Source organism: Penicillium cosmopolitanum (assembly GCF_028827165.1).
Source record: "Penicillium cosmopolitanum strain IBT 29677 chromosome Unknown utg000012l:1.0-3308103.0:1.0-3310761.0, whole genome shotgun sequence".
Taxonomy (NCBI): Eukaryota; Fungi; Ascomycota; class Eurotiomycetes; order Eurotiales; family Aspergillaceae; genus Penicillium; species Penicillium cosmopolitanum.
Genome location: NW_026622682.1, coordinates 968,799 through 991,491, shown reverse-complemented (window position 1 = coordinate 991,491; position 22,693 = coordinate 968,799). Strand labels below are relative to the sequence as shown.

Below are 22,693 nucleotides of genomic sequence, written 5' to 3'. Positions count from 1 at the left end.
AGCGGAAATATCCACACCAGAAACCCGTGGTGCTATGGTATCTGTGACTGGCGTAAGTCTATATTCATTTCGTGTTAATCTCTATCGAGCGCTACTCAAAATATGCAGATTGCATACGCGTTGGGCTACTCTTTTGCCGGTTGGCTTGGGTATGCCTGCTCATTCATGTCAGAGACGAGCCAATACGCCCAATTTGCCTGGCGTTTTCCACTCGCCTTCCAGTGTGTTTTCCCAGGTATTTTTCTGTGTGGTCAGAACTTCATACCACTTTCTCCTCGCTGGCTTCTTTCACAACGCAGAGAGGAAGAAGCCTTCCAGATCATGTGCAAACTGCATGAGTCCAGCGATGACCTGAATAATGTTCGCGCTCGCGAGGAGTTCTTCCTCACCAAGAAACAGTACGAAATCGACAGTAATCTACCAAATCGATGGCATGACCTGTTCCGAACTGCCCCCAACCGTAAACGTGCTCTTATCGGAGCAATCCTAATGTTCGGAAATCAACTTCTCGGGGTCTATGTCATCGGAAACTACGGCGTTCTTATATATGCTCAGCTGGGACAAGATGGTTCAATTCCACTGCTACTGAACGCAATCTGGACAACAATCACCCTGTAAGCTTGTGATCGCGGTGCTTCTACATTTAGATTTCTTGCTGACTTTTCCGTTCCATAGGTTTGGGAATACTTGGACAGCGTTTTATGTGGACAAATATGGCCGTCGCACGTTAATATTGATTGGCGCGATAGGAACGTTCTGTACTTGCATTTGTCTCTGTGCATTAAGCGCAGTTTATTTGGACACAACGAACAAGGCTGGGCTAAAAGCCACTGTCTTTTTCTGTTTCCTCTATATCTTCTGGTGGTGTTTCTTTCTAGATGCTACACAATACGTGTATGTCTTTCCCCCTACCCCCTTCCATTCTGTCCGCCAAGCTATGCGAATCTAACAATCAGACCAGGTATGTTTCGGAAATATTCCCGAGTCATTTACGCTCCGCGGGCGTTGCTTTCAGTCTTGCATCCTTCTATTTGGCATCTGAGGTGACTCTATCGGTCGCACCCATTGCTATGGACAGTATCGGGTGGAAGTTCTATCTCGTACTCATTTGCCCTAGTTTCTTTTTTATCATCTTCCTTTTCATGTATCTGCCCGAGACCAAGGGACGAACTTTAGAGGAGATCGGCACTCTTTTTGGCGACAAGAATGTTGCGAATCAATGGTATGGACTAGCAGAGGAGGAGAAGAATGTCATTTATGACCAGGCCGTCTCGGATGAGAAGGGAGATGCCGTGACTGCAGGTCATACAGAAAATATCGAGGACATCGGTGTGGAAGAGTCGGCCTAAATCAGGGGACGGGTGCGATGCAGTAGCAGAAGCGTAACTAACTCTCAAAATTCAAAGGACATCTATTAGCCACAAGCAATATCGAACACGTTTGAAACCCCTTTCAATCATCCATCCAGGCCTCCAGGTGTTTTCAGGATCTGAATTTCGACCCACTAGAAAAACTGCTAGTGGGCCTTCGCCGACGAAGACCCACTTGAGCTTCTTGCGCGCCAATATGAGAACACCCTTGGCATAGATTCAATTTCTAGTCGTAGATCTATCAAATTGTCGGCCGAAGACTATGAGTGATCAATGCAGCTTTTTGCTATTCACAAGCAAAATTGACGCCTTATACGTCAACACGAGTAGGTCAACCGGTTCAGTCCTTTCTGCTGGTCATCAATTCATCCTTAGATCACTATCTGGCGGTTTTTGCTGGGTCCAAGCAATGCCACGAAACTTTCAGCACCCCGAAAAACACATATTGTTGCCACAGTATATACGCTTAGTATTGGTCTACTGCACTATTCAAGTTGTGGTGGCATTTTTATCGGGAGGTAAGCTATCTGCATACATATCTTTTCGCGTTCCGCGACGCCTGAAAGCAAGCCGCTAACTACCCAGGTGCCCAGGTGGAATTGGCCTTGAGATTTGAGTTAAATTTGCCGCTTAATATATTTTTAAGATGCAATGTCACTCTGATGAGCCCACTTCTTTCTCTCTTCCCGACAGTTGCTCTTTGCATTTCCAGCAAGGCGATGACTGGTCGGGCATAAGTGATCCCCGAACGCGGAGAAGGCTACAGAATCGATTGAACCAAAGAGCCTGTCGTATGTAAATTTTACTTCTCATACACAACTACTATACGAAGCATTTTTTCTTACTGGAAAACAGGCAAAAGAAAATATGGCCAAACGAGTCAGGTTCCCGAAAGTGAATCAAAATCGCCATCGACCAGCCACGTGCGAAAAGAATATCCTAGAAGGTGGCTTTCCTTTAACGATGCGGAGTTTCTGCTAGAGAAAATCAATGAAACCTCATTCAAGAGCTACGCACGAGGCCTCTCCACCGAAGGCCATCTGATAATACTCAGCAAGTTATATGTGTATCGTGCATTTCTCAAAAACCTGTCAATCCTCGGGATAATGCCTCACCGTGATTGGACATCGGAAAAGGCAATATCTCCATTCAATACCTGCCAACCAGAAGAAATCAATGAAAAGGACCTCCCTGTGAGTCTAAGGCCCACTCAGATACAGTGCGAAATTCCCCACCACCCCTGGCTGGATTTCTTCCCATTTCCCAGAATGCGGGACAACTTGATTTCTACCGGTGATAAACTGGACAATGGTCAATTCTGCGTCGACGTCATCGGGTTCTGGGATGTTTCTACAGAGAGCTGCAGCCTTCTTGTGTGGGGCGAGCCATCAGATCCTAAGAGTTGGGAAATTACGGAGGCATTTTTGAAAAGGTGGCCATGGGTGGTACGCGGGCTTCCGGAGCTGATTGACTCAACCAATTATTGGCGGACCAAACGAGGACAAAATAGTATTTTCCGGTATCTTTAACTTGTTGGCAAGTCTAGGCATTTTCAAGTGGTCCATAACTGCACATTTTGTGGAAAAATCTATGATTATTCACCCCGCACTCGCCTTGTTCAAGGCCGTGTGAGATCTGTTCAAACCAGTGTACCAAGTATAGACATACATAAATAGCAATATCAGGCAGAAGCCAATATTGAAACGAATGTGTCTTCGGCCGATGCGCAGTGGACCCTGATCAGCAGATAAACATCCAGAAAATAAGAAAGTACTTGAATGTCAATACTAACAATGGCTAGATTTCGGCCGACGGGTAGTTTCTACATTTATTGTCGGTTATGATGAAGTTCTAGGCAAGCCAGGCCGCGAGCCTATAAAATAACATTTATGAGAATCTTCCAAGCCACATCTTCTACGAAAGAGAGCTGCAACTTTATAAATTCGATCTCTAAATATGGCTTCCTCTAATATGACCTCTCTTTTGAATGAAACAATGCGAGCCGTGGTTTGGCAAGGACAACCATTTAACATCTCTGTTCTAGATGTGCCTATGCCGACCATCATCAACCAGACAGATGTAATCGTTAAGATGTCAAGGGCAGCTATCTGTGGGTCCGATTTGCACATATATCGCGGCACGATGGAAGGACAAGTTCTCCCAGTTGGCATCGGTCACGAAGGTGTCGGATATGTATCTGAGGTAGGATCAATGGTTGGATCTCTGAATGTTGGAGACCCCGTGATCGTACCTTTCACCAGTCCTGATGGCCACTTCGACATGGACCTTATCCCTATCCCATACGCAGCCTTTGGCAATGGGGGATCTTTAGGTGGAACTCAAGGTAAATACTTTCTTGATATGTGAAGATTTTCTCCAAAATGCTTACATCCAGGTTCATAGCGGAATATTTGCGCGTCCCGTTCGCAGACGACGGACTCATTCCTATACCTTCTGTCAATTATACCGACCCAGCCACCAACGAAACCACTTCCCTGCTCAGCGATTATGTCATGTTGTCAGATATCTTTGCAACGGGCTGGACCGCTCTTGACTTTGCCGGGATGGAACCAGGCGACACAGTGGCAATCTTCGGCGCTGGGCCCGTCGGGCTGATGGCTGCATATTCAGCAACTCTGCGTGGCGCATCCCGCGTCTACAGTGTTGATTACGTCCCGGAACGTTTACGACTCGCCGAATCGATAGGTGCGGTACCTATTAATTTCGAAGACGCAGACCCAGTCGACCAAATCCTGGCACTAGAGCCTAGTGGCGTTGCTCGAAGCCTCGACTGCGTCGGATTCGAACAAGTTAATCGAAACCTTACCGTGCAGTCAGACGTTATAATTCGAAACATGCTGGCTGTCACCTCAACCAATGGTGGCATGGGAACGGTTGGCGTTTACACCCACGAGCACGACAACACTGCAAGTCAGCCTCGTGCTTCAACTATCCAGACCCATTTTAATCTTTCCCTCGCGGATTTCTGGGGAAGAGGATTCCACTGGGGAGCTGGTATTTCTAGACCCTTGGATCTTGCACCTCATCTTCTGCAGCTGGTGGCATCTGGGAAAGCTAGGCCTGGGTTCATCGTCAGCGATGTCATCAATATCGAAGATGCCCCAGATGCGTACGCTAGATTCAATAGCCGTAACGCTACAAAGGTTGTGATCAATTTCGATCAGTAATTCTTGGTAACTGATACAAAGATCAAGAATCCATGATATCTGTTACTTTGTTCATCAAGAATTCAAAAGTAGTCTCCATGGTAGATGTGCCAAATGTTTAGAGACTCTGTCAATCCCAGTGCTTGATTTCGAACCAATGAACACAATTGTGAACTACTAGTAAATTTGTTTTTTTTATTCAGAGTGTATTATATTCTCTTTGGGTAACGTTAATTCAGGAAAAGCTTCTAGTGATTCACATAGTCTCGCTTGAAATTTCAATGCATATTCCTAGGCAGGACCTCGTTTATCGAGCCACTGCGCTCAAGCTACTACTATTGCCTACCTAGGTAGGTACCTGATTTTGGACCGTTGCCGATATTAAATATCCGTTGATCATACGAATACATATTTGCGCGTTGTTTGATTCGATTGAAAGACCTATCTAGGGAACCAAGTGCATTCTCTCTGACGCGTACTATATGTTTCAGATTTTAGGACTCTTCTTTCCTGATTGGCACTATTACCTAGCTGTGTTATTCGAGTTTTCTATTTTACATGTCAAAGGCACTCTGGTCGCCATGGCCCATGGGCATTGCCAGGGTATTATTTTCGGGCGATGCATCGGGCAAGTCCCCACTGGAAGGTCTTGGCGCGCTTTCTTGCATTCCGACCATTGAGATGCTTCCTTTTTGTGGAGCCTTATCGGCCGACGTAACGTCTTGCCAAGTGCAGCTTCTTGGCGTTTGTCCTCTGCCATTTCTTGAGTTCTAGGATGTTAAATACGGCGTAGGGAGCCGGTGGATATTGAACCTACCAAATTACCCTTAATATTTTGCTGCCGGCACCATTCGGATACAGCCCTCTACGGCGGGATAAGCGGTCATTACATTCACATCAACTTTTCAAAAGGGTCGAATCGATCACCTGGTTGGCTTCCATGTTTCTCAAATGGCCTTTAAGTCTCTTTTTACTCGAAAAAGTATTTGTGCTTGTTGCAGCACTACAACTTCCGTTGAGAGATATATCCTCGGAGAGTGAATCACTGGCAGCGGCGCAAGAGACGAGCAATCGCGATCCCACTTCATTACCAAGCTGCTCCCTTGACATGGTTGAACTCAAGGAAATTGACTACAGTACCATTTTTGATGGTGCCTACGGCTCTCAATTCGAAAACGCCATTCTTACCCTTTGCTCTGAGGAGGGAAAACAAATACCTTGGAAAAGTACCAACATATTCGAACCTTCAATGTTAGACCAGGTGGCGGAGCAGTGCTGTTCGGATATTATGTACGGATTGGATACAGTTACATTTGAAAGAGTGCATTCAGCAGGATGTGGCTTTTATTCGGGATTGTTATTTTTCTTTTCGGCTTTTGTGATTTGTACATTCTGCATTATTAGTAGATTTACACACGGGCGCAGATGATAGAAGTATTTTAAAGGAGTCTCAGGAGTTATCAGAGATTTTGAAGGCAACTGCGATTCGCGGCTTAAATTGACCACTGCCTTTTATTTCTACTAGCACCTCACTAGTAAATCAATTGTACTCTCGAAAGCCAGTTGTGGGCGCCGTCTGCGCGAATAAGCCCTCGGCAATCCCGGATTATATGGTATCACGTGGGAAAATTATAAAGAACTGGCAGAAGCTCAGAAGCATACTAGCTGCAGATCTTACTATGCAAATGTCTGGAGATGAACCTATGGGCCCTGGAGATAGAGCGAGGCAGCTGGGGAGCTTTAGTTAGTTAAGGCGATCTTGGATGCCTAAGGCAACAAAATTCCATCAAAAACCACACCTTTTAACCATGCATGTCAACATCACTATGAAGCGTAAGATACGAGATTCGTTCTATTTCCCCACGCTGCCGCCTTGTTGCCTCGAATAATTTTAACAGTGATATATTTTTAGGACAAACATCACAGAGTCAAGTAGGCTGTGTCATTTCATTAGTTAGCGAGAGCCAATAGGACTTGCATGATGACTAAGTCACATCGACAATCCCCAATCCGCCACGACTGGCGCCACATCCCTTTTCGCATATCCTCGAGTACAAGCGTCCCTCTTCGGTCCTGGATTTACATACCTTCGGCTATTATTCAGATTATGCAGACTCGAAAACGCCCGGTCACAGCTTGCACAGAATGCCGTCGAAGGAAACAAAAGGTGCCTGGCAACCAGCTCTCCGTACCGAAGTGTGGCATTTATGAGTACTTACTTGTTGAGATAGTGCGACCGTGAAAAGCCATGCAACATTTGCACTGGAAGGAATGTTCCGGATAGGTGTTCATATGAGTATCCTGAAAGGTAAGGGCAGTCGTGGTCATTCGGCAATCTGTCTTGGCATCTACATATGCAGATCCATTATCTTCTAACTGTCACCTCCAATGTTAGCACCGACGATGGATTGACTTCCCGACCTGATCAGATACCTCTGCAAAGTCCACCATTAACGATCGACGATGGTCATCCACCAGAGATGATCACAGACCAATTGATCCGAAATCAAGTTGGATATGGGGAGCCCAGTGAGGGAAACCCACTATTGGAACTGTACAAGGTAAGTTAATGATTGATCATCTGTCTTTGACATAATTGCATAGCTGATGATAAGACAGCTTATGGGAGATGATGGTCAGCTGAATACGTCGCACTCAACTTACAGCGTATCTTTGACTCCGCAGACAATGCGGAACCTCTCCGATCTTTGTGCAATGATCCCTTCCCAGGCAGTCACACGAGAACTCATCGATATCTATTTCTCAGAAGCAAATTGGTATTTTGCCCTCCTAGAAAAGCATTACTTCGAAAAGCTCTACCGCTCTTGGTATGCTCTCAACGATCACTCTAGAGAAAACGGTCACTCCGAAGGATTGTCTACAGATCTTCTCTACTTCCCAGCCCTAGTATTTCAGGTCCTTGCTGTTGCTTTACAGTTCGCCCCCCTCAATATACCCTGTCTTCAAGCTTTAGGGATAGACGATTTCATTCGGCGTGACTGCCTCTCGAGTGATTTCTCAAATAGAGGGATGGAAATCGTGCGCATCGTAGGAGCACATGCCCCATCAATCGTTGCCGTCCAGAACGACATTATGAGAGCATTGTGGCTGAAGAACTCCAGTCGTGGGAGAGAAGCATGGCACGTGTTAGGCGGTGCGATCAGGTTTGCTTTGACATCATCACCCAACCCAAGGGCGTTTCTAACTATCTATAAATAGAATGGCGCAGGACTTAGGACTTCACCGACAGGCCAAGGTTATCCAAAACGCACAGTCCCCGCTGGAAGAAACCCTTGATCTCCTGTGGTATGATGAGTATAAACGAAGATTATGGGTCAAATTATATTCCTGGGATAGGTATGACTCTCCCACCGATATTCGCAGCTTATGCTAACAAGTCTAGCCACATGGCTTTCAATCTTGGCAGACCCCGCGCCATAAATAGCAGTGATTGTACGATATTTCCACCATTGGATCGCGATATCCCCGACAATCCAGCGACAACTATCCCGACGGCTGTATTCCCACATGAACCTCCATCATCCTTCACACCGCATCTCTTTCAGTATGCCGTGTGCGAACAGATGCATGAAGCCATGTCTTTAGGCATTCATCAAAATCATCTTGAAGATTATAGTTTGGTCAAGACCATGCATGACCGTATTCTGTCCTTAACAAATAAATTGCCTCCCGTTCACAGACTGGCAAACCCAGACATGTCCTGGGATTCAACCCATACACACATTCCTAAGCAGCGTCAACAAATAGCAACAGCGGCACATTCATTCCTGCTGGCCCTGCACAGACCGCATTCAAAAAGCCACACGGCTAGTCGTGATGCTGCAATTCAATCAGCGCTGTCTGTATTGGATGCGCAAGAACGACTCTTCGATCTTATGGGGACCCAATACTCTAATATATACGCCCTGTCCGTTTACACTGTCGATGCGTCTACCTTTCTCTCAGTCACTATCCTTCAATACCCACCCTCGGATATCGCTTTGTCATATCGAATCAATACTGCAATAGAGAAGGCTAGGCGTCGTCTTGAATTGACGAAAGAAAGAGTTTCAATGGCAAATTCAGCATTACAGATTTTGAAGCTTTGCGACCTCAAAAGGCAGTCTTCACCCCAGCTCCAGTTTCCCACGCCGGGATTTTCCGTTTCTCAGCCAAGTCAAATACTGGGAACAACTACTTCTGGCGAGATGGGATTTAGCTACCCGTCTGACCCTGCACAAACGACACCCGTGCAAATCAATGTAGCCGGTGGCATTTCAAACTTTGAGCCGGGCCAAATTGACAGCGCAGTTATGTTTGATGATTTCATATTGTCGGATTTTGACATTGATTCTTGGGTGCAACAGATGGGCCCGATGACTGGTTTGGACTGGAATTAGCATAGCACATGTCAAAAAATTGCAACGCCGCCTCTTCTACTATCTACTGCAATCAATTTTCAATCGCATTAGTATTATAATAGCAGAATTCCAAAGAAATATTCTTGCAGGAGAGAACTTGAAAAAAAACTTCACCTAAAGGCTCGATGTCTGGAAAACTAAGAGTATAGGTATGAATCCCGGCATAATGGAATTCTCCTTACTGGCACTAGGCGGCCAGTTACCTAACAGGTTACAGAACCTAGTAGGTACCATTCACCCGGCCTCTCCTTCGGCATGAAAGAACCAAGATACAGTTTCGAATTCAGCTCATTGTTAAAGTAGGAACAACTCATATTTGAACATATATAGATTTGTATAACAGATTCGAGTCATTCACGATATGTCTATTTCCCACTTTGCAATTTTCTGGGAAAAAAGTCGCAGGAGGATGGGGACTAACTGATTTAGAGAGTTAATACAAGCCCTTCAATGCCAGAATTTGAGCTCTTGACCTCGAACTATTTCCCAGCCCTGATTCATGGATCCAACCACAACTTCAGGCAAAGGTCCCTTGGCAAGTGCAATCAAGTTCTCTTCCAAGTGCTTCAAGCTGCTGGCGCCAATAATGATCCCATCGCCCTTCTCTGCCTGCAGCTGAGAGTGATGAGACAACCAACGAAGTGCACACTCAGACTCACTGAGTCCATGCTTCCTCGCAACCGGTCGCAGATTGTCCAATGCATCAAAGAAGTAATCGTTGAAGTAGCGACTACGAGATAGTTTACCCTGGGATCGCTTCGGGTCAAACCGTGAGCCCTCCTCAAACTCGGTCATGTCGCGGGTATAACGGCTAGTCAAAAGGCCACCAGCCAGGGGATTGAAGCAATAGAAGGATAACCCATAGTAGCGCAAGCATGGGAACAGCTCAGCTTCGACAGCGCGGTGGAAAGCATTGTAGAGACCTTGGTAGATGGAGGGTTTGACCCATCCGTTCTTCTCACAGAGCTCGCAGATCTGCGCCACTTCCCATGCCTGATAATTGCTGATACCGTACCTCTCAAAGGCACCCTCTTCATGGAGCTCATTGACTGCACGAAGGGTGTCCGCAAAAGGTACCGTTCTATCCGGTCCATGAAGATACCAAGTTGTGACCTTATTGACCCCCAGAGCATTAAGACTCCGACGCAGGCCTTCACGGAGATCATTTGGGGAGTGGTGGTAAAGCTCATCCGGTGACAATGATGGTCGAACAGTGGTTGGGTAGAGTTTGGTATCGAGTTTGATCCCACGGCTCGGGCAGTCCATGGCTCCGAGGTACTGCTCTGATGAGCCTCCTCCGTAAACTCGAGCAGTATCAACTGTGTCATGTCCGTACTTCTGGAACATATCGAGGACAGAATTCGTTTCGTCGAATGTGTGAATGCGGGTCATCTCTACACCTACAGATAACAGTTAGTGCCGTGACAGCGCGACAGATTCCAAGAAACATACCTGGCTTCCCAATCGTCATGGCGCCGAAGATGACCTTAACGCCGGGATTCCGGGCTGTCGGTTGCATTGACATGTTTGCTAGAACCAACTGCAGTAAGAAGGGTGAAGCGTGAGTCGTAGCTGATGACGGAAAGGGCGTTAACGCAATAAGTGATAAATAGTAGTGGAAAGAAGAGGACGGTCCATTTTTAAATCCGAAAATCCGAACATGACGGAAAATCGGACACATATAGCCTCTAAATCCGACGTCCATCTACTACAAATCTAACTGTCCTACGATGCAAACTCGACCTGAGGGATATCGAAGGAAATGGGGTCGCTGATTGGCTGATGTGGATCGCCCCTTGGAATTGACCAATCAACGCTCCTCGGCCGAAGATTCGATACGGTTGTTGCTAACATCGGCCGATCGGTTCAAGAAGGTCATGTCCGGTTGTTTCGGCACGGAGTTAGACCATTCGCTGACGGATTTGCACCGACAAGGAAAGGCTTGGTGGTATTTAAGGTTCGACAAATCTAGTCATCATCTAGCCTAAATTTCCGTGACAACAAAATTCGAACACGCCATTCTACACAAAGCTTCCAATTCTTTGCAGTCGAACCGAAAAAAATGAAGGTTCTCCTGACAGGTCAGCATCCTCAAGATCTGTTCTCAATTTTGGAAGCAACTAATGATTGGATTCAGGTGGCTCTGGCTTCATTGCCTCTCACTGCTTAAAGGTATTCCCCCCTAATGTTGAGGTATACATGTCCAATTTGTCAACAACACTAAGAAAACACCAAGACTCTTCTCGCTAGCAACCATACCGTGGTTACTACTGTGAGGTGTGAATCAAAAGGCGAAAGAATTCTTGAACTTTATCCGGAATCCTTCAAAGGCAAACTTTCCTACGTGGTTGTTCCCGACATTTCCCAAGAAGGCGCTTTTGATGAAGCCGTCATTTCGGAGCCTCCATTTGACGCTGTTATACACACAGCAAGTCCCTTCCATTTCCGATTTCAGGATCCAAAGGAACTCCTTGATCCTGCTATCAATGGAACGAAGGGAATTCTCCGCGCAATCAAGGACAAGGCACATTCAGTGAAGCGAGTGGTCATTACTTCCTCCTTTGCTGCAATCGTTAGCACAGACGAGCACCCCGAAGTGTACAACGAGAGCCAGTGGAACCCGGTCACCTATGAGGAAGGTATTGAAGATCGCAGCAAAACCTACCGTGCTAGCAAAGCGCTGGCTGAGCGGGCTGCATGGTCATTCATGGAACAGGAGAAGCCTGGCTTTTCTCTTGCAACCATATGCCCTCCCTATGTATTTGGGCCTCCAATTCATCCGCCAGAATCCCAAGCGACGCTCAATACATCAAACGCTTATTTTGCGATGTTGATGCATGGAGGATGGAAGGAAAAGCTGCCTCCGACCGGCACCTGGCTGTGGGTTGATGTGCGAGACATCGCCCTTGCTCACGTGAGAGCTATAGAAGTTCCCGAGGCAGGTGGAAAGCGCTTCTTTATTACTGCTGGTCACTTTGACATGAAGGATGTTGCGGATATTACCAAGAAGAGATTTCCTGAGTATGTCGACAAACTCCCTACTAAGCTGATCTCGGACAAACCTAGCCCCCTTTATGGCTTCGACAACAACCGCTCAAAGGATATTCTTCACCTAGAATATCTACCTTTGGAGAACTCAGTTGTGGATACAATCAAGTTCCTGCAAAGACATCCGCTGTGAGCACTTTGATGGGAAAGAAGCAATCCCAGGCCGGTCTGCAGCCAAATGAAGATTGCTGGGTGCGGAAATGCGCATCATAGCCTGGAAAGCAGCATTGTTAATCCCATCGGGAAATGATCCCGCGAAAATAAGTTTACCGGAAAGTGAAAGAAAACATACGCGTATAATCACGATCACAAAAATAAACTATTTCTCCTGGTCTAAAATCTCTATGACTTGCCATTGATTCATCATTCGCGCGCAGCCAATTGGTGTACGGCCGTTCGAATCTTTGACGAACTTATTGGCGCTCTCACTGTGTAGAAAAATGATCACGTCTACTTTGCCGAGTTTGGCTGCTTTATGCAGAGCTGTTCCAAGGCCCATAAAGTGATATAGTGCCCAAGAGCGATCATCATATGCGAAGCGCGGGATATACACCTAGCAGAAACTTATTAGTAGCGCCTGTGCATCTACCGGAATTTCCGCGTTTCTGTGAGAAGCTGGCTGCAGTCTTTCTCCCTACTCTCAAGATCCATAGCCAAGATTGATATTGCACCGGAAAGAGATGTCACTTTGCTAATCCGACCATAACACCAAGCTTCAGGTTCAAGACGCCTCACATCGGTAGGCCAAAACGACGAAAAAGTTCAAGAAAAAAAAACATACAACAGCAGGGATTCGCATGTGGTCACCCACCATACTACTAACCTGCCGGCGTGTGGCTAAAACACAGCAGGTAGTGCGGTGGGTGCCGCCCGGGTGAGAATGGGGTGAGCGCCGCTTTAGCGTCGCGCGACCCGGGTGATTAGGGTGAGTGCGCAATAGACAGGGTGAGAATAGGGTGAGAGCGGGTGAGAATTATACCTTGCCATGCAAGGATTACGCTTTGACCCTCTAGGCTAAAGTAAAATATGTATCATTGGCTGGTCTACCACCACCTGAAGCACTAGTCACCTTAGCACCTGTACATAGCTACCTTCTATGTCCCAAAGGAGGAATAACGCGTAGGTTATCCTTTCCTCGGTATCTTCGAGCCCGCATGTTCATAATATATAGAAGCGATTTCTACGACTTGTCTATTGACGAGTCGCTCAGCAACTTCTTACGTAAATCTGTAAGGCTAATTATTATCATTTCTTGTCTGAATCCTATAGCTAACCAAGGATAAAAAATCCTGTGCTTCGCCTGTTCCTATTCCTTTACTTTCTATATCGCCTCAGCAAACACTACGTATGCCTCTAAATACAATAATAAAAGAATAGTCTCTAAACATCAATATAGGTATTTCTAAGAAGCAAATAATTACTAAAGATTATATTTTTAGTACCTTGTCTGGAAATTAGTAGAGTATTACTTACCTTAGCACTGGAAATTAGTAAAGTCTGCACCTAGCGTTGACTTACACTGCTCTGATGATGTGTTTCGGTGCCGGGGATTTGCAGAAGCTACTTTTACTAGAGACTATTATAGTATAACTATATCTAAATAGTACCTCTCCGTATATATGATAGTAAACACTTGAGTAGTAGACGTACTAACCGTAAGTACAACTGCCTAGATTTTAGGGGCTGCTAACTAGCCGATTGTAAGTATCAAGTCCTATTTGATTAGCTGTAATTTATGCAGCTATATTGATCATTGAGACTTAGATAAAGGTATGATAATAGTATTAGGTATTTAATATAAGAGTTAAAAAGTTGATACAGATCAGATATATCCAGCGAGAACGTCTAAAGACTTTGAGCACTACTTATATTTTTAAATCGGTGTATGCGACTTATAATCAATATAAGATTAATTAACAATTACAGACTTTCGGTTTAAATCTACTTCAGGATCTCGGCGAAAGTATTAATTGCGTACAGTTATGAATTCTAGTCAATCAGCTGTAATCTTTTCTAGAAATATCCTACTCGTACCTCGTAAACTCTACTATTTGGGTCGATAAGTATCGCGTTCTATACCTTTAGGTTCTAAAGATACCTATAAGTATATAGAGAAAATAGATTGTAAATATTTTCATTGGATAGGTGACATAGCTGGACTTATAGTATTTCATGCCTCATCTCACGTATGGCAGTCATCCCCGGCCACTGATCACATTGATATCTGGGTAAGCCGATCTTTTAGGCCAATACCGGCTGCTCTGTAAACGCTTTAGCTATATACTAAGCCTATAAGTACATAGACTAATTTGGTCAGTCAGTATTTCTGATTGCAGGGATGATCCTTTTGTAGTTATGCGAACGGGTAACTCCTTCTACCCACCTGTTTCTACCCTACTTACGTAATCTTGACTTCTCAATATATAACGTCTAGGGTATGCAAAATATCCTTCAAATCTATAACGAAAAAATCAGCCGATTACTTACGTTGTCGAACTCACCTGCCATAATAAAGCCTTAAGACAGATTCTACTCTGAGGGCTAAAGCTACTTCGGGCCGGGAGATAATCCCTTAACGGAAATACATTATAATATCTGGGATTAGGATTAGCTTAAGATAGTAAAGGTTAAAGGTATCGCTAAGCTCTTTCTGTCCGATAAGGATATAAAGATTCTAGTTCTGGCGTAATTTGTAGATTACTTATTACCGAAAGTTTGCGCTGTTACAGTTGACGAAGATAGACTTCTTGCAGAAGTTTCGACCAATCTAGAAGAGGATAATACTCTCTTTGTTGTATATCTTCCTATCTCTATGGCTGAGATACTTACTAATTGCTATATAGTGTAAGATGGGAATGCTCGCTGGCAGTCTGTCAAGCAGACGGGTCGATCGCGAAGAGACGAAACCACCACACTCGCAGAGTGCAGGAACGAGATGAGCAAAGCGTGACGCTATAGAGAGATGATCGAACGAGCAATAACAGAACCTTTCATACGCGGTATATCGATACCGCAACCTCAGCAGCCTCAGTAGAACATTTTCATAAGGGGGAACATGCATGTTTTATTGACAATCTAGAACGAACGCTACTTATTTGCCTGAAAGAAAACAGGAGCCTTGTTACTGAGGCTTCTGTCACCTGACCCTAGGATACCGGTGTTGAGAGCGGAAATCCCCATTACAATAGTTTAATACTCTAAACTCTAGAAGCTTGATCGGCTCAGACTAGAAGTTGATCTTTTATTATATAAAGATGAATTAGGGTTTTCTTACAGGGTTACTTTTAAATTTAACCCTTTAGATAAGCCCTAGAGACTATAGATAGCCTAGGATAAACTTAATCTTCTTAAAAGCCTGCTATTATACCCTAATATAGTACTATTTAATTATGTTGTGGTTGAAGATATAGAGTCTCGGGTTATTAGATTTACAATGAAATATATTCTAGGCAGAACCCTCGACAATACAAATATACCTTTCTAATTTGAGTAGTTACAACAACTTATCTAGCTTATAGACTTTCTTAATTTAGAATTAGGGATTATATATCAGGATATAGTGCCCCGCAACCTACTTATTGATTCTGATATAAATAAAATCCTTCTCTTTAATTTTGATTAGGCTGCAAATGGAGAGAACCGCTTACTGAAAGGCTGAGATGATATGACTACTGTTGTATTTATACTCTACGAGCTTATTTTAAACGATATATAATTTATAAGTATTCCTTACTAGAACTAAACCCTGGATATGGTTTAAAATATCTCAGAATAGATGTGTAATTAGGAGCTGGACTCTGACGTATTAATTTTTTGTAATTTTTTGAATGACTAGGTTGCTATACGAAAATTAGATAGAGACTCTGAACGTTATCTTAATACACTAAACCGGCTTTTATAGCCGGACCTACTAGTGGCGCCTGACTACAATATATCTTTCGAACTTGGCAAAAATCCGGATGGAGAACTAATCTGGACAACCGGCCCGCGGTTTAGACGTATTGTAATGGAAAAAGGACAGTATTGCTTTTGCTGGCAAAGGCCGCCACATAGTCAATTGTTGAACAAGGCCCGAAGGGCTCTTCAATAGTTAGTATATGTACACAGAACTATGAATATAAGTCTTCAGCTGAGAAATTATCAAAGATTTTCAAACCGAATTTACATTGGCTTACTGACAATAAGTATATCTTAATAGACAATTAGCTGGGCTGCTTGAGAATTTAAAATAATTCACTATAAACAGCTCGGGCTAGAAGGAAGGGTAGGGGGGGGGATTAGGCTAAGCTATGAGAGTGATTATATTTTTTGTCGAGACTATAACTCTTCATGCTTGTTTTGATCAGCTCTTCTATACATAATGCTTTTCGTTCTTTAAGCCAAGCCCTCTTGCGTATCGCAAGTCCTATTTATACGTATCCCTGCTGCGTTTGACTTAGATACAGTGCTGACTGGGTAAACTTATTAGATTGTCTATCGTATTATACAGCTAATATTCTGTACGATCTGCTCTCTTCTACTGCAAGAACTTAAATCAAACTAGGGAGTGGATGTAACGTAGACAAAATTGCTAGGAGCGACCGACTTGAAATCTTGAAGAAAATTATCAGTGATATAGAAATAAAGAAAGTATATGTAGTGCTGTGCGGCATGGATAAATATAATGCTATTACAGAAGATTAGTAGCTTTTCGCTATTTACTGAAAATCTAATGAAGTATCACGAAGTTACCTGCCCAGGTCTAATTTAGTGAACGGATCAGCCAATCTCGCCACTAAGGCCTCGCAAGTCATTTGTGCGAGATAAGTATCCGAGATGATTGGCCTCCTATTCTCCAGAAACTAGAAATGTCTCTTAGCTTCTAAAATCGCCATACGCTCTTTATCGACCCTAAAGACATTATCTTGTGCTATTTGTCGGTAAAGGCCTCCGTTATTAGTAGCGACTATTTTCCGTCTTAAAAAGGGAGATTTTATAGAAAGCCTTCTTTTGGCGTCTTGAAATTCGATAACTGATTGTAAATGTCCGGAATCCTGAGGTGGAGCATAGTACAAGGTATGCTGAATAATACAAGATATAAGTCGCAGAGTTTTATCTTCCGGTGACGATATCAGTATGTGGGACTCTCTATTAATATAACCGATAGATGAAGTTATATGGGAGCTGAAGCTGTCGGTCTGGGGGCTGTTTGAGCTAACCTGAAGTATACTAGAGTTAATGAAGTCTTCTTGCAATGTACTTTGTCTGGGATATTTTGCCCTTCTATGAGATTCGTCTTTGCTTTTACATTCGGCTTTTTTTCTATAAAAGTTTCCGTGCGGATGTTCTTGCTAGCTTTGATTATTGCCATTGCAGCCCAAATTTGCGCAAGAGATAGGCTACAGCTAGAATCACGAATGAGACCGTGCTTACTTTGAGACAAATAGGTCAAAGCCGGTCCTCTTAGAAAAGCAGAAATTTCGGGCGAGGATTTCAGGTCCGATAAGCCTATATATTCTGATAAAATAGGGAGAATATTGTTCTGAGTTTCTCGTTGTATTACCCGATAAGCGAACAAATGGTCATGTCCCCATTCACTTGTGGCGATGTGGTGAAGATTGGCTGAATTGTTAGAATTGCTTCATTAATCTTGGTTGTGAGTCTTGGCAGGGTTAGGTGATTTTCTTTCTTTATGCGCCTCTATAGATTCTTTCCCGCTTTGGTCGGAGCTAACACGGTTGCTACCTCTAACCTGATGAAGGGCAAGCAACTACCCGTCGTTTTGAACAACTAATCAAAGCAAGCAAAATATATCTCCTATTCCTGATGTGATATTACTCTCTGATATCTTGCGATTTCGTTGGGAGCTCCTGGTAAAACTGTTGTTTTGGACCTTACGCTATCTGGACGTGCTTGGATGTTTATTCCAGCAGACTGACAACTTTACGGTAAAGAATACTTGTGACGGCTATAAGGCTCGTCGATGTAGGGAAGATATTTAATTATCTGCTGCTAAAAACCGGACGAAAGTAAGCGATGTGGAGATGCTTGCTAAAAGTGCTGTGCCTTCTGTGAAACATAATATCCTGTGTCGCTTCTTGCTGCACGACGGAAGTTCCTTCAACCGGTTTAGGTAAGGTATACAACGCTCTTTGTGGATTCGCTATTTTAATTATTAACAGCTCTTGAGTATAGCAAAGGACCGGAGTTCTTCTTTGCCGGCTAGCCGGTTCATCGACCACGTTATACTGTTTTCTATTGCCGTAATTAATCTTACTAATTAAATAACAACATCCCGTCCTTAGTTGGCTATTTGGACTATTTAGATGTTACTGGTCTTCGTGCAAAGAAACTTTCGCTTCGTACGTATCCGGGCAAGAGACAGAATACTATTAGCATATGCCTCTTAGTCGAGCGACTGTTACAGTTCACATCCAGGCAATAGGTAGAGGACCTATATTTTCTGTGTATCTTGATATCTATTGTGCAGCTCTAGAGACACCTTTTGAAGGAACCATCTGCCATAAGTTATTCGGTATGCCTAACAAATAGATCATACCTTGATTTCGCTTAGAAAACCTGACTTACACATCACAGTCACGACTCCTTGTAGTGAACAGGGATGATTTTAACTTCATTTACCTTTATGAGGGCCAATTTACATGTGAATTCCTTGAAATGCTTGACAAACCAACGACTATCACCGGTTGTACCAATGCCCTAACTATCTTTCGAAGAAGGATACCCTTCCAACCCTTCGTCAGTTTTGCGGAACGGATACGAGCCGAGGTTTCTTTCGTGGGAAACCTGTCATCCTATTCGGCGACGTCGGGAAGCACTAATACTGCCAAGAAAGCTCTAAAGCGACCGTGCCAGCATGAAAGAGGCGAGGGGCGCAATGTGAAACGGAAGCCATGATTTCCATCCCTAGCCTTTCGCTTGCCTATCCGTAGGAATAGAGTAAAAGTGTGCGCACATGTTTTCCCATTAGACAGACAAAAGCTGGCCGCTCATACGCAAATCCCAAAGAAAGAATCACGGCGTTGTTCTCTGACAAGACCCCGGCTTTCCAAATCTAGAGCCTGATTCGTCCCATGAGTCCAGAAGCTCTACAATATTCTTCAGATGGACGTGAAACTCCTTCACGACTTCGATTTATCTATCCTTGGATATATGAGTGTCCTTTATGTAGCCGCGCCTAGTTCATGGATGATTTCTGATGATTGTAGGGGCATGGCTGCAAAGCTCCAGCTCAAAAATCCCTGAAATATCGGTCGCTCTTCTTCTCATTGTCGGTTGGATCAGGTCCTGAGAGAAGCTCGCGCTAGGGAGCTATGTTCCGATGACCGATTTTATAACACTCGATGGGCAGCTGGGCTGCTTGATTGCCCTTTACTGGATCTCGCAAACTCTTCAATCGCGGAGATATAATGAAACACAGCAGTAATGACGCAAACTGAACATCCCTAATGAAGATAAGTAGCATGAATTTTATAAAATAAAGACATCTATCTAGCGCCGTAGGTAACAGCACGCTATATAAGCCTTTCCAAAGCCGCGTGGCTCACCGGCGATAGAAGAGTTGCTCAAGGAATTTCTTCCGCAAATAATTATCTTGCATGATAATGCTTGGCAGTCGAACTAACGCTGGATTTTTGAATCCCAAAGGTTATCTGGCTAGATCATGAATGTTAGCATTATGGAAGGAATTCCCAGCTAATTTACAGAAGCCGGAATTTGAAGGAGGATCTCCAGCAAGATCAGGGAAGTCGGAGTTCAGAGAATCGTCATATAATGGTGGCCAACCGGACTCGAGCTGCATTGCAAGCGCAGTTTGTGCAGCAGGCTCATTCATTGGCATAATTGACCGACTGTATGGCTGTCGTGAAACGCTTATGATAAATCTGAATCGAATTGCCTCGGCAATAATATATATTAAGTAATATAGTAATTTACAGAACTTAGAAGTGCTAATATAACTATAGGAATATATTACGCTTGACTTTATTACCAAACTACCAAAATTAGACAGACATAATATAATTATAGTAGTAGTAGACTAATTAACAAAATATTTATACATAATACTAACAATAGAAACTATTAATATAAATACTATAGTATTGATATTATTTAGATACATATTCACTAACTATAGAATACCCTAGAAGATAATATCAGATAGAGATACGCTCTTTATAAGCAAGATATAGTAGTTATTTATGGATATTATAGGTATTGAGTATAGACTCTCTATTATCTACTATCCCTAAATATGTAGCTAAATAGAGAGAATAAACTAAACTCTAAGCTTTCCTAAAGAAATGGATAGATATCACAGGCCTCCAAACAAATAAAGCGATGAACTTGAAAGATAGAAAGGAATGGAAAGAATAATTTCCGACAAATCTAGGCGACGAATGTGGGACACCAATTCAATTTCAAGTGAGACATGGTTATCGGTATTAAAGTGACCAGGAACCCTATTTGAGGTGGTGGACGAGAAGTCTCGCAGACAAGTATAAAGTATCCCCCTACCAGCAGCTGAGCAAAAGATCCTGGAATCTTCCTTCCCGTAGCGCTGTATAGATCTTGCTCACTTGAGAGCCGATACATTCCTTTCCTTCGGAATTGTCTCGGTTGGTTGTTGGATGGGCGTCAATACCGGTGTGGATTGGTACCTTCAGATCCTCACGAACAAACTTGTACAGTTTCTGTGACGAAGTGCAGAGATATGCTTTGGTTGTGGGGCTAGCAAGGAACTGGATACGAGCGGCTTCATATGTCTTCTGCAGGGCACTAGATACGCTGCTCTTCCATTGCTGGGCAACACCTTGAGAAATACCAGCGTCGGCTGGCAGGCTGTCGAGAAGAACACCTATCGAGCCATTTGCAGTGGTCACACAACGGTCGGAAAGGTCGCTAGTGCTGGTTCTGCGCCAATGGCGCATTAGTTCCTCCCATATTGTCACCTGAATGGTCTCTAGATAAGCAGGGGCGGCTGAGAAAGCTCTCGCCGTTATTTCATCGATCTCAGGGCGTACAACTTTAATAAATTCGGCATGAAGCACGCGCAGATCTACAGCTTGGCAAAGGACGTATAAGTAGGTTGCCGTCATAAGCGAGAGAACTTCGACGGCATCTCCAGCATAGCGACAGCCAATAAATGCGAGTGAATTGATGGCTTGATTGTGCATCTCCGCTGACTGGACATGGTTGCTGATAGGGTGGTTTAGATAACCGAGCTCGGAGGTGTAGGATGCCATATTGATGTCAATACCCTTGAAAGCGAAGGAAAGACTTGGGTCGTCCATGCACAAGTTTGGAGGAAGGCCATTACTCAGAGTCGGGTTGATCAGCTCAGAGCACTGGGAGAAGATCATTTTGCCAATCATTTGCATAGTGTTCAAGGTTTTCTCCATAGAGGAGGTAATTGCTGCAGCTTGGAAATTACCACCATGATAGATATTACCATCTTCCGGGTTGATAAGGGGATTGTCCGTTGTCGAGTTTAGTTCAGCCTGTACCTGCTGGAGGGCTAGGGCCATATTCTCGATCTGGGGGCCAATCCACTGTGAAGAAGTCCGCAAAGCGTAACGATCTTGAGCTAGACCGTCCTGTCCAGGAGCAACCGGTGTAGCTAGCTTGGAGTCAAGTAGGAACTCAAAGATATTTTTCGCGGCCTCAACTTGTCCTTCGTGGGGTCGTGTCGCGGCAATAAAAGGGTGATAGTTACAAGTCATACCTATCATCGCTTCACTACCCATCGCTGTAAGAAGTTGTGATAATAGGACTAGCTGGTTGGCTTCAAACAAGACCAAGCTTGCCGCTCCACAGCTAAACGCCGTCCCGTTCAATAACCCCAGGCCTTCTTTCGGGCCAAACTCTAGAGGCTTCAGGTTTAATTCCTTAAGCACTTGATCAGCCCTAACAATGTCTCCATTCGATTTATGAACTGAGATATCTGGATTTCCCTCGAGCGCACCAGCAATGTATGCAAGCGGCGTCAGATCACCTGAGGCCGAGATACTTCCCCGGAGAGGGACCACCGGAGTAATAGAGCTTCGAAGAAAAGTGCAGATGTACTCAATCACCTCCGGTCGAACGGCCGAGTGACCTCGCAGCAGGGAGTTGCATCGGACTAACATTGCGGCTCTGACAACTGGCACAGGGATGCTGTGACTTTTCAAGGAACTGGAAAGGTGTGAGCTCTCCCGTCCTCGGTCACTGGGAATTAAGACTGCCGCATTGTGGTGTTGGATCAACGCCTTTTGTAGAGCAATGTAGTTGGTTGTTCGACTGTCTGCACTTCCACCAAAACCAGTATTGACACCGTACACAATTTCACCACGTGCGAGCTTTTCATTCAGAAGATCCACGCTCTTCATCAATAACTGGTGCAACTCGGGACTCTCAGTAAGAGAAACATTGCAACCAAGTCTTTAGCGACAAATTAGCATGTAAACGATAAACAGACAATGCATGAAAAGTGACGTACCGGGCAACGGCGACAACAGAGCTCAGATCCAATGATTGGCCGTCCAAGACAACCCGGGTCTCTTTACCTAGAAGGTTGCGGACCCCGAGACATGTTTGCAGTGTAGATTCGGTAAAAGATGAGTTTGGCTTTCGATTGAAGATAGTGGCTTCTTTGCACACCAAAGATTCGAATAATTCACCCATTGGAAAGAAAATAATAGGTTAATAT

The 22,693-nt window shown here is 44.2% G+C and overlaps 8 protein-coding genes across 8 annotated transcripts; 6 read left to right on the top strand and 2 right to left on the bottom strand.

Moving 5' to 3' along the window:
• Window positions 1-102: 102 nt before the first annotated feature.
• On the top strand, window positions 103-1,349 carry N7509_013148 (uncharacterized protein; the record flags this gene model as incomplete). Its single annotated transcript, XM_056637785.1, has 3 exons — window positions 103-614; window positions 676-894; window positions 962-1,349. 3 exons carry the CDS (start codon window positions 103-105, stop codon window positions 1,347-1,349), a joined length of 1,119 nt encoding a protein of 372 aa, XP_056481292.1.
• Window positions 1,350-3,326: 1,977 nt separating this feature from the next.
• On the top strand, window positions 3,327-4,558 carry N7509_013147 (glutathione-independent formaldehyde dehydrogenase; the record flags this gene model as incomplete). Its single annotated transcript, XM_056637784.1, has 2 exons — window positions 3,327-3,714; window positions 3,774-4,558. 2 exons carry the CDS (start codon window positions 3,327-3,329, stop codon window positions 4,556-4,558), a joined length of 1,173 nt encoding a protein of 390 aa, XP_056481291.1.
• A 2,333-nt stretch (window positions 4,559-6,891) lies between these two features.
• N7509_013146 (fungal specific transcription factor domain-containing protein) lies at window positions 6,892-8,937 on the top strand (the record flags this gene model as incomplete). Its single annotated transcript, XM_056637783.1, has 4 exons — window positions 6,892-7,098; window positions 7,157-7,701; window positions 7,757-7,894; window positions 7,941-8,937. The coding sequence occupies 4 exons, from the start codon at window positions 6,892-6,894 to the stop codon at window positions 8,935-8,937; spliced, it is 1,887 nt and encodes a 628-aa protein (XP_056481290.1).
• Window positions 8,938-9,405: 468 nt separating this feature from the next.
• N7509_013145 (aldo/keto reductase family protein) lies at window positions 9,406-10,483 on the bottom strand (the record flags this gene model as incomplete). The annotated part of the gene is made up of 2 exons (XM_056637782.1): window positions 9,406-10,358; window positions 10,411-10,483. The coding sequence occupies 2 exons, from the start codon at window positions 10,481-10,483 to the stop codon at window positions 9,406-9,408; spliced, it is 1,026 nt and encodes a 341-aa protein (XP_056481289.1).
• A 537-nt stretch (window positions 10,484-11,020) lies between these two features.
• Window positions 11,021-12,139, top strand: N7509_013144 (SDR family oxidoreductase; the record flags this gene model as incomplete). Its single annotated transcript, XM_056637781.1, has 3 exons — window positions 11,021-11,039; window positions 11,096-11,130; window positions 11,195-12,139. The coding sequence occupies 3 exons, from the start codon at window positions 11,021-11,023 to the stop codon at window positions 12,137-12,139; spliced, it is 999 nt and encodes a 332-aa protein (XP_056481288.1).
• Window positions 12,140-14,617: 2,478 nt separating this feature from the next.
• On the top strand, window positions 14,618-15,490 carry N7509_013143 (kinase-like domain-containing protein; the record flags this gene model as incomplete). Its single annotated transcript, XM_056637780.1, has 2 exons — window positions 14,618-14,691; window positions 15,361-15,490. Coding segments are annotated over 2 exons (204 nt in total), but the record flags the coding sequence as incomplete, so codon positions are not given.
• Window positions 15,491-15,670: 180 nt separating this feature from the next.
• N7509_013142 (uncharacterized protein) lies at window positions 15,671-16,096 on the top strand (the record flags this gene model as incomplete). Its single annotated transcript, XM_056637779.1, has 2 exons — window positions 15,671-15,682; window positions 15,908-16,096. 2 exons carry the CDS (start codon window positions 15,671-15,673, stop codon window positions 16,094-16,096), a joined length of 201 nt encoding a protein of 66 aa, XP_056481286.1.
• Window positions 16,097-20,519: 4,423 nt separating this feature from the next.
• Window positions 20,520-22,668, bottom strand: N7509_013141 (phenylalanine ammonia-lyase; the record flags this gene model as incomplete). Its single annotated transcript, XM_056637778.1, has 2 exons — window positions 20,520-22,425; window positions 22,484-22,668. The coding sequence occupies 2 exons, from the start codon at window positions 22,666-22,668 to the stop codon at window positions 20,520-20,522; spliced, it is 2,091 nt and encodes a 696-aa protein (XP_056481285.1).
• Window positions 22,669-22,693: the final 25 nt, after the last annotated feature.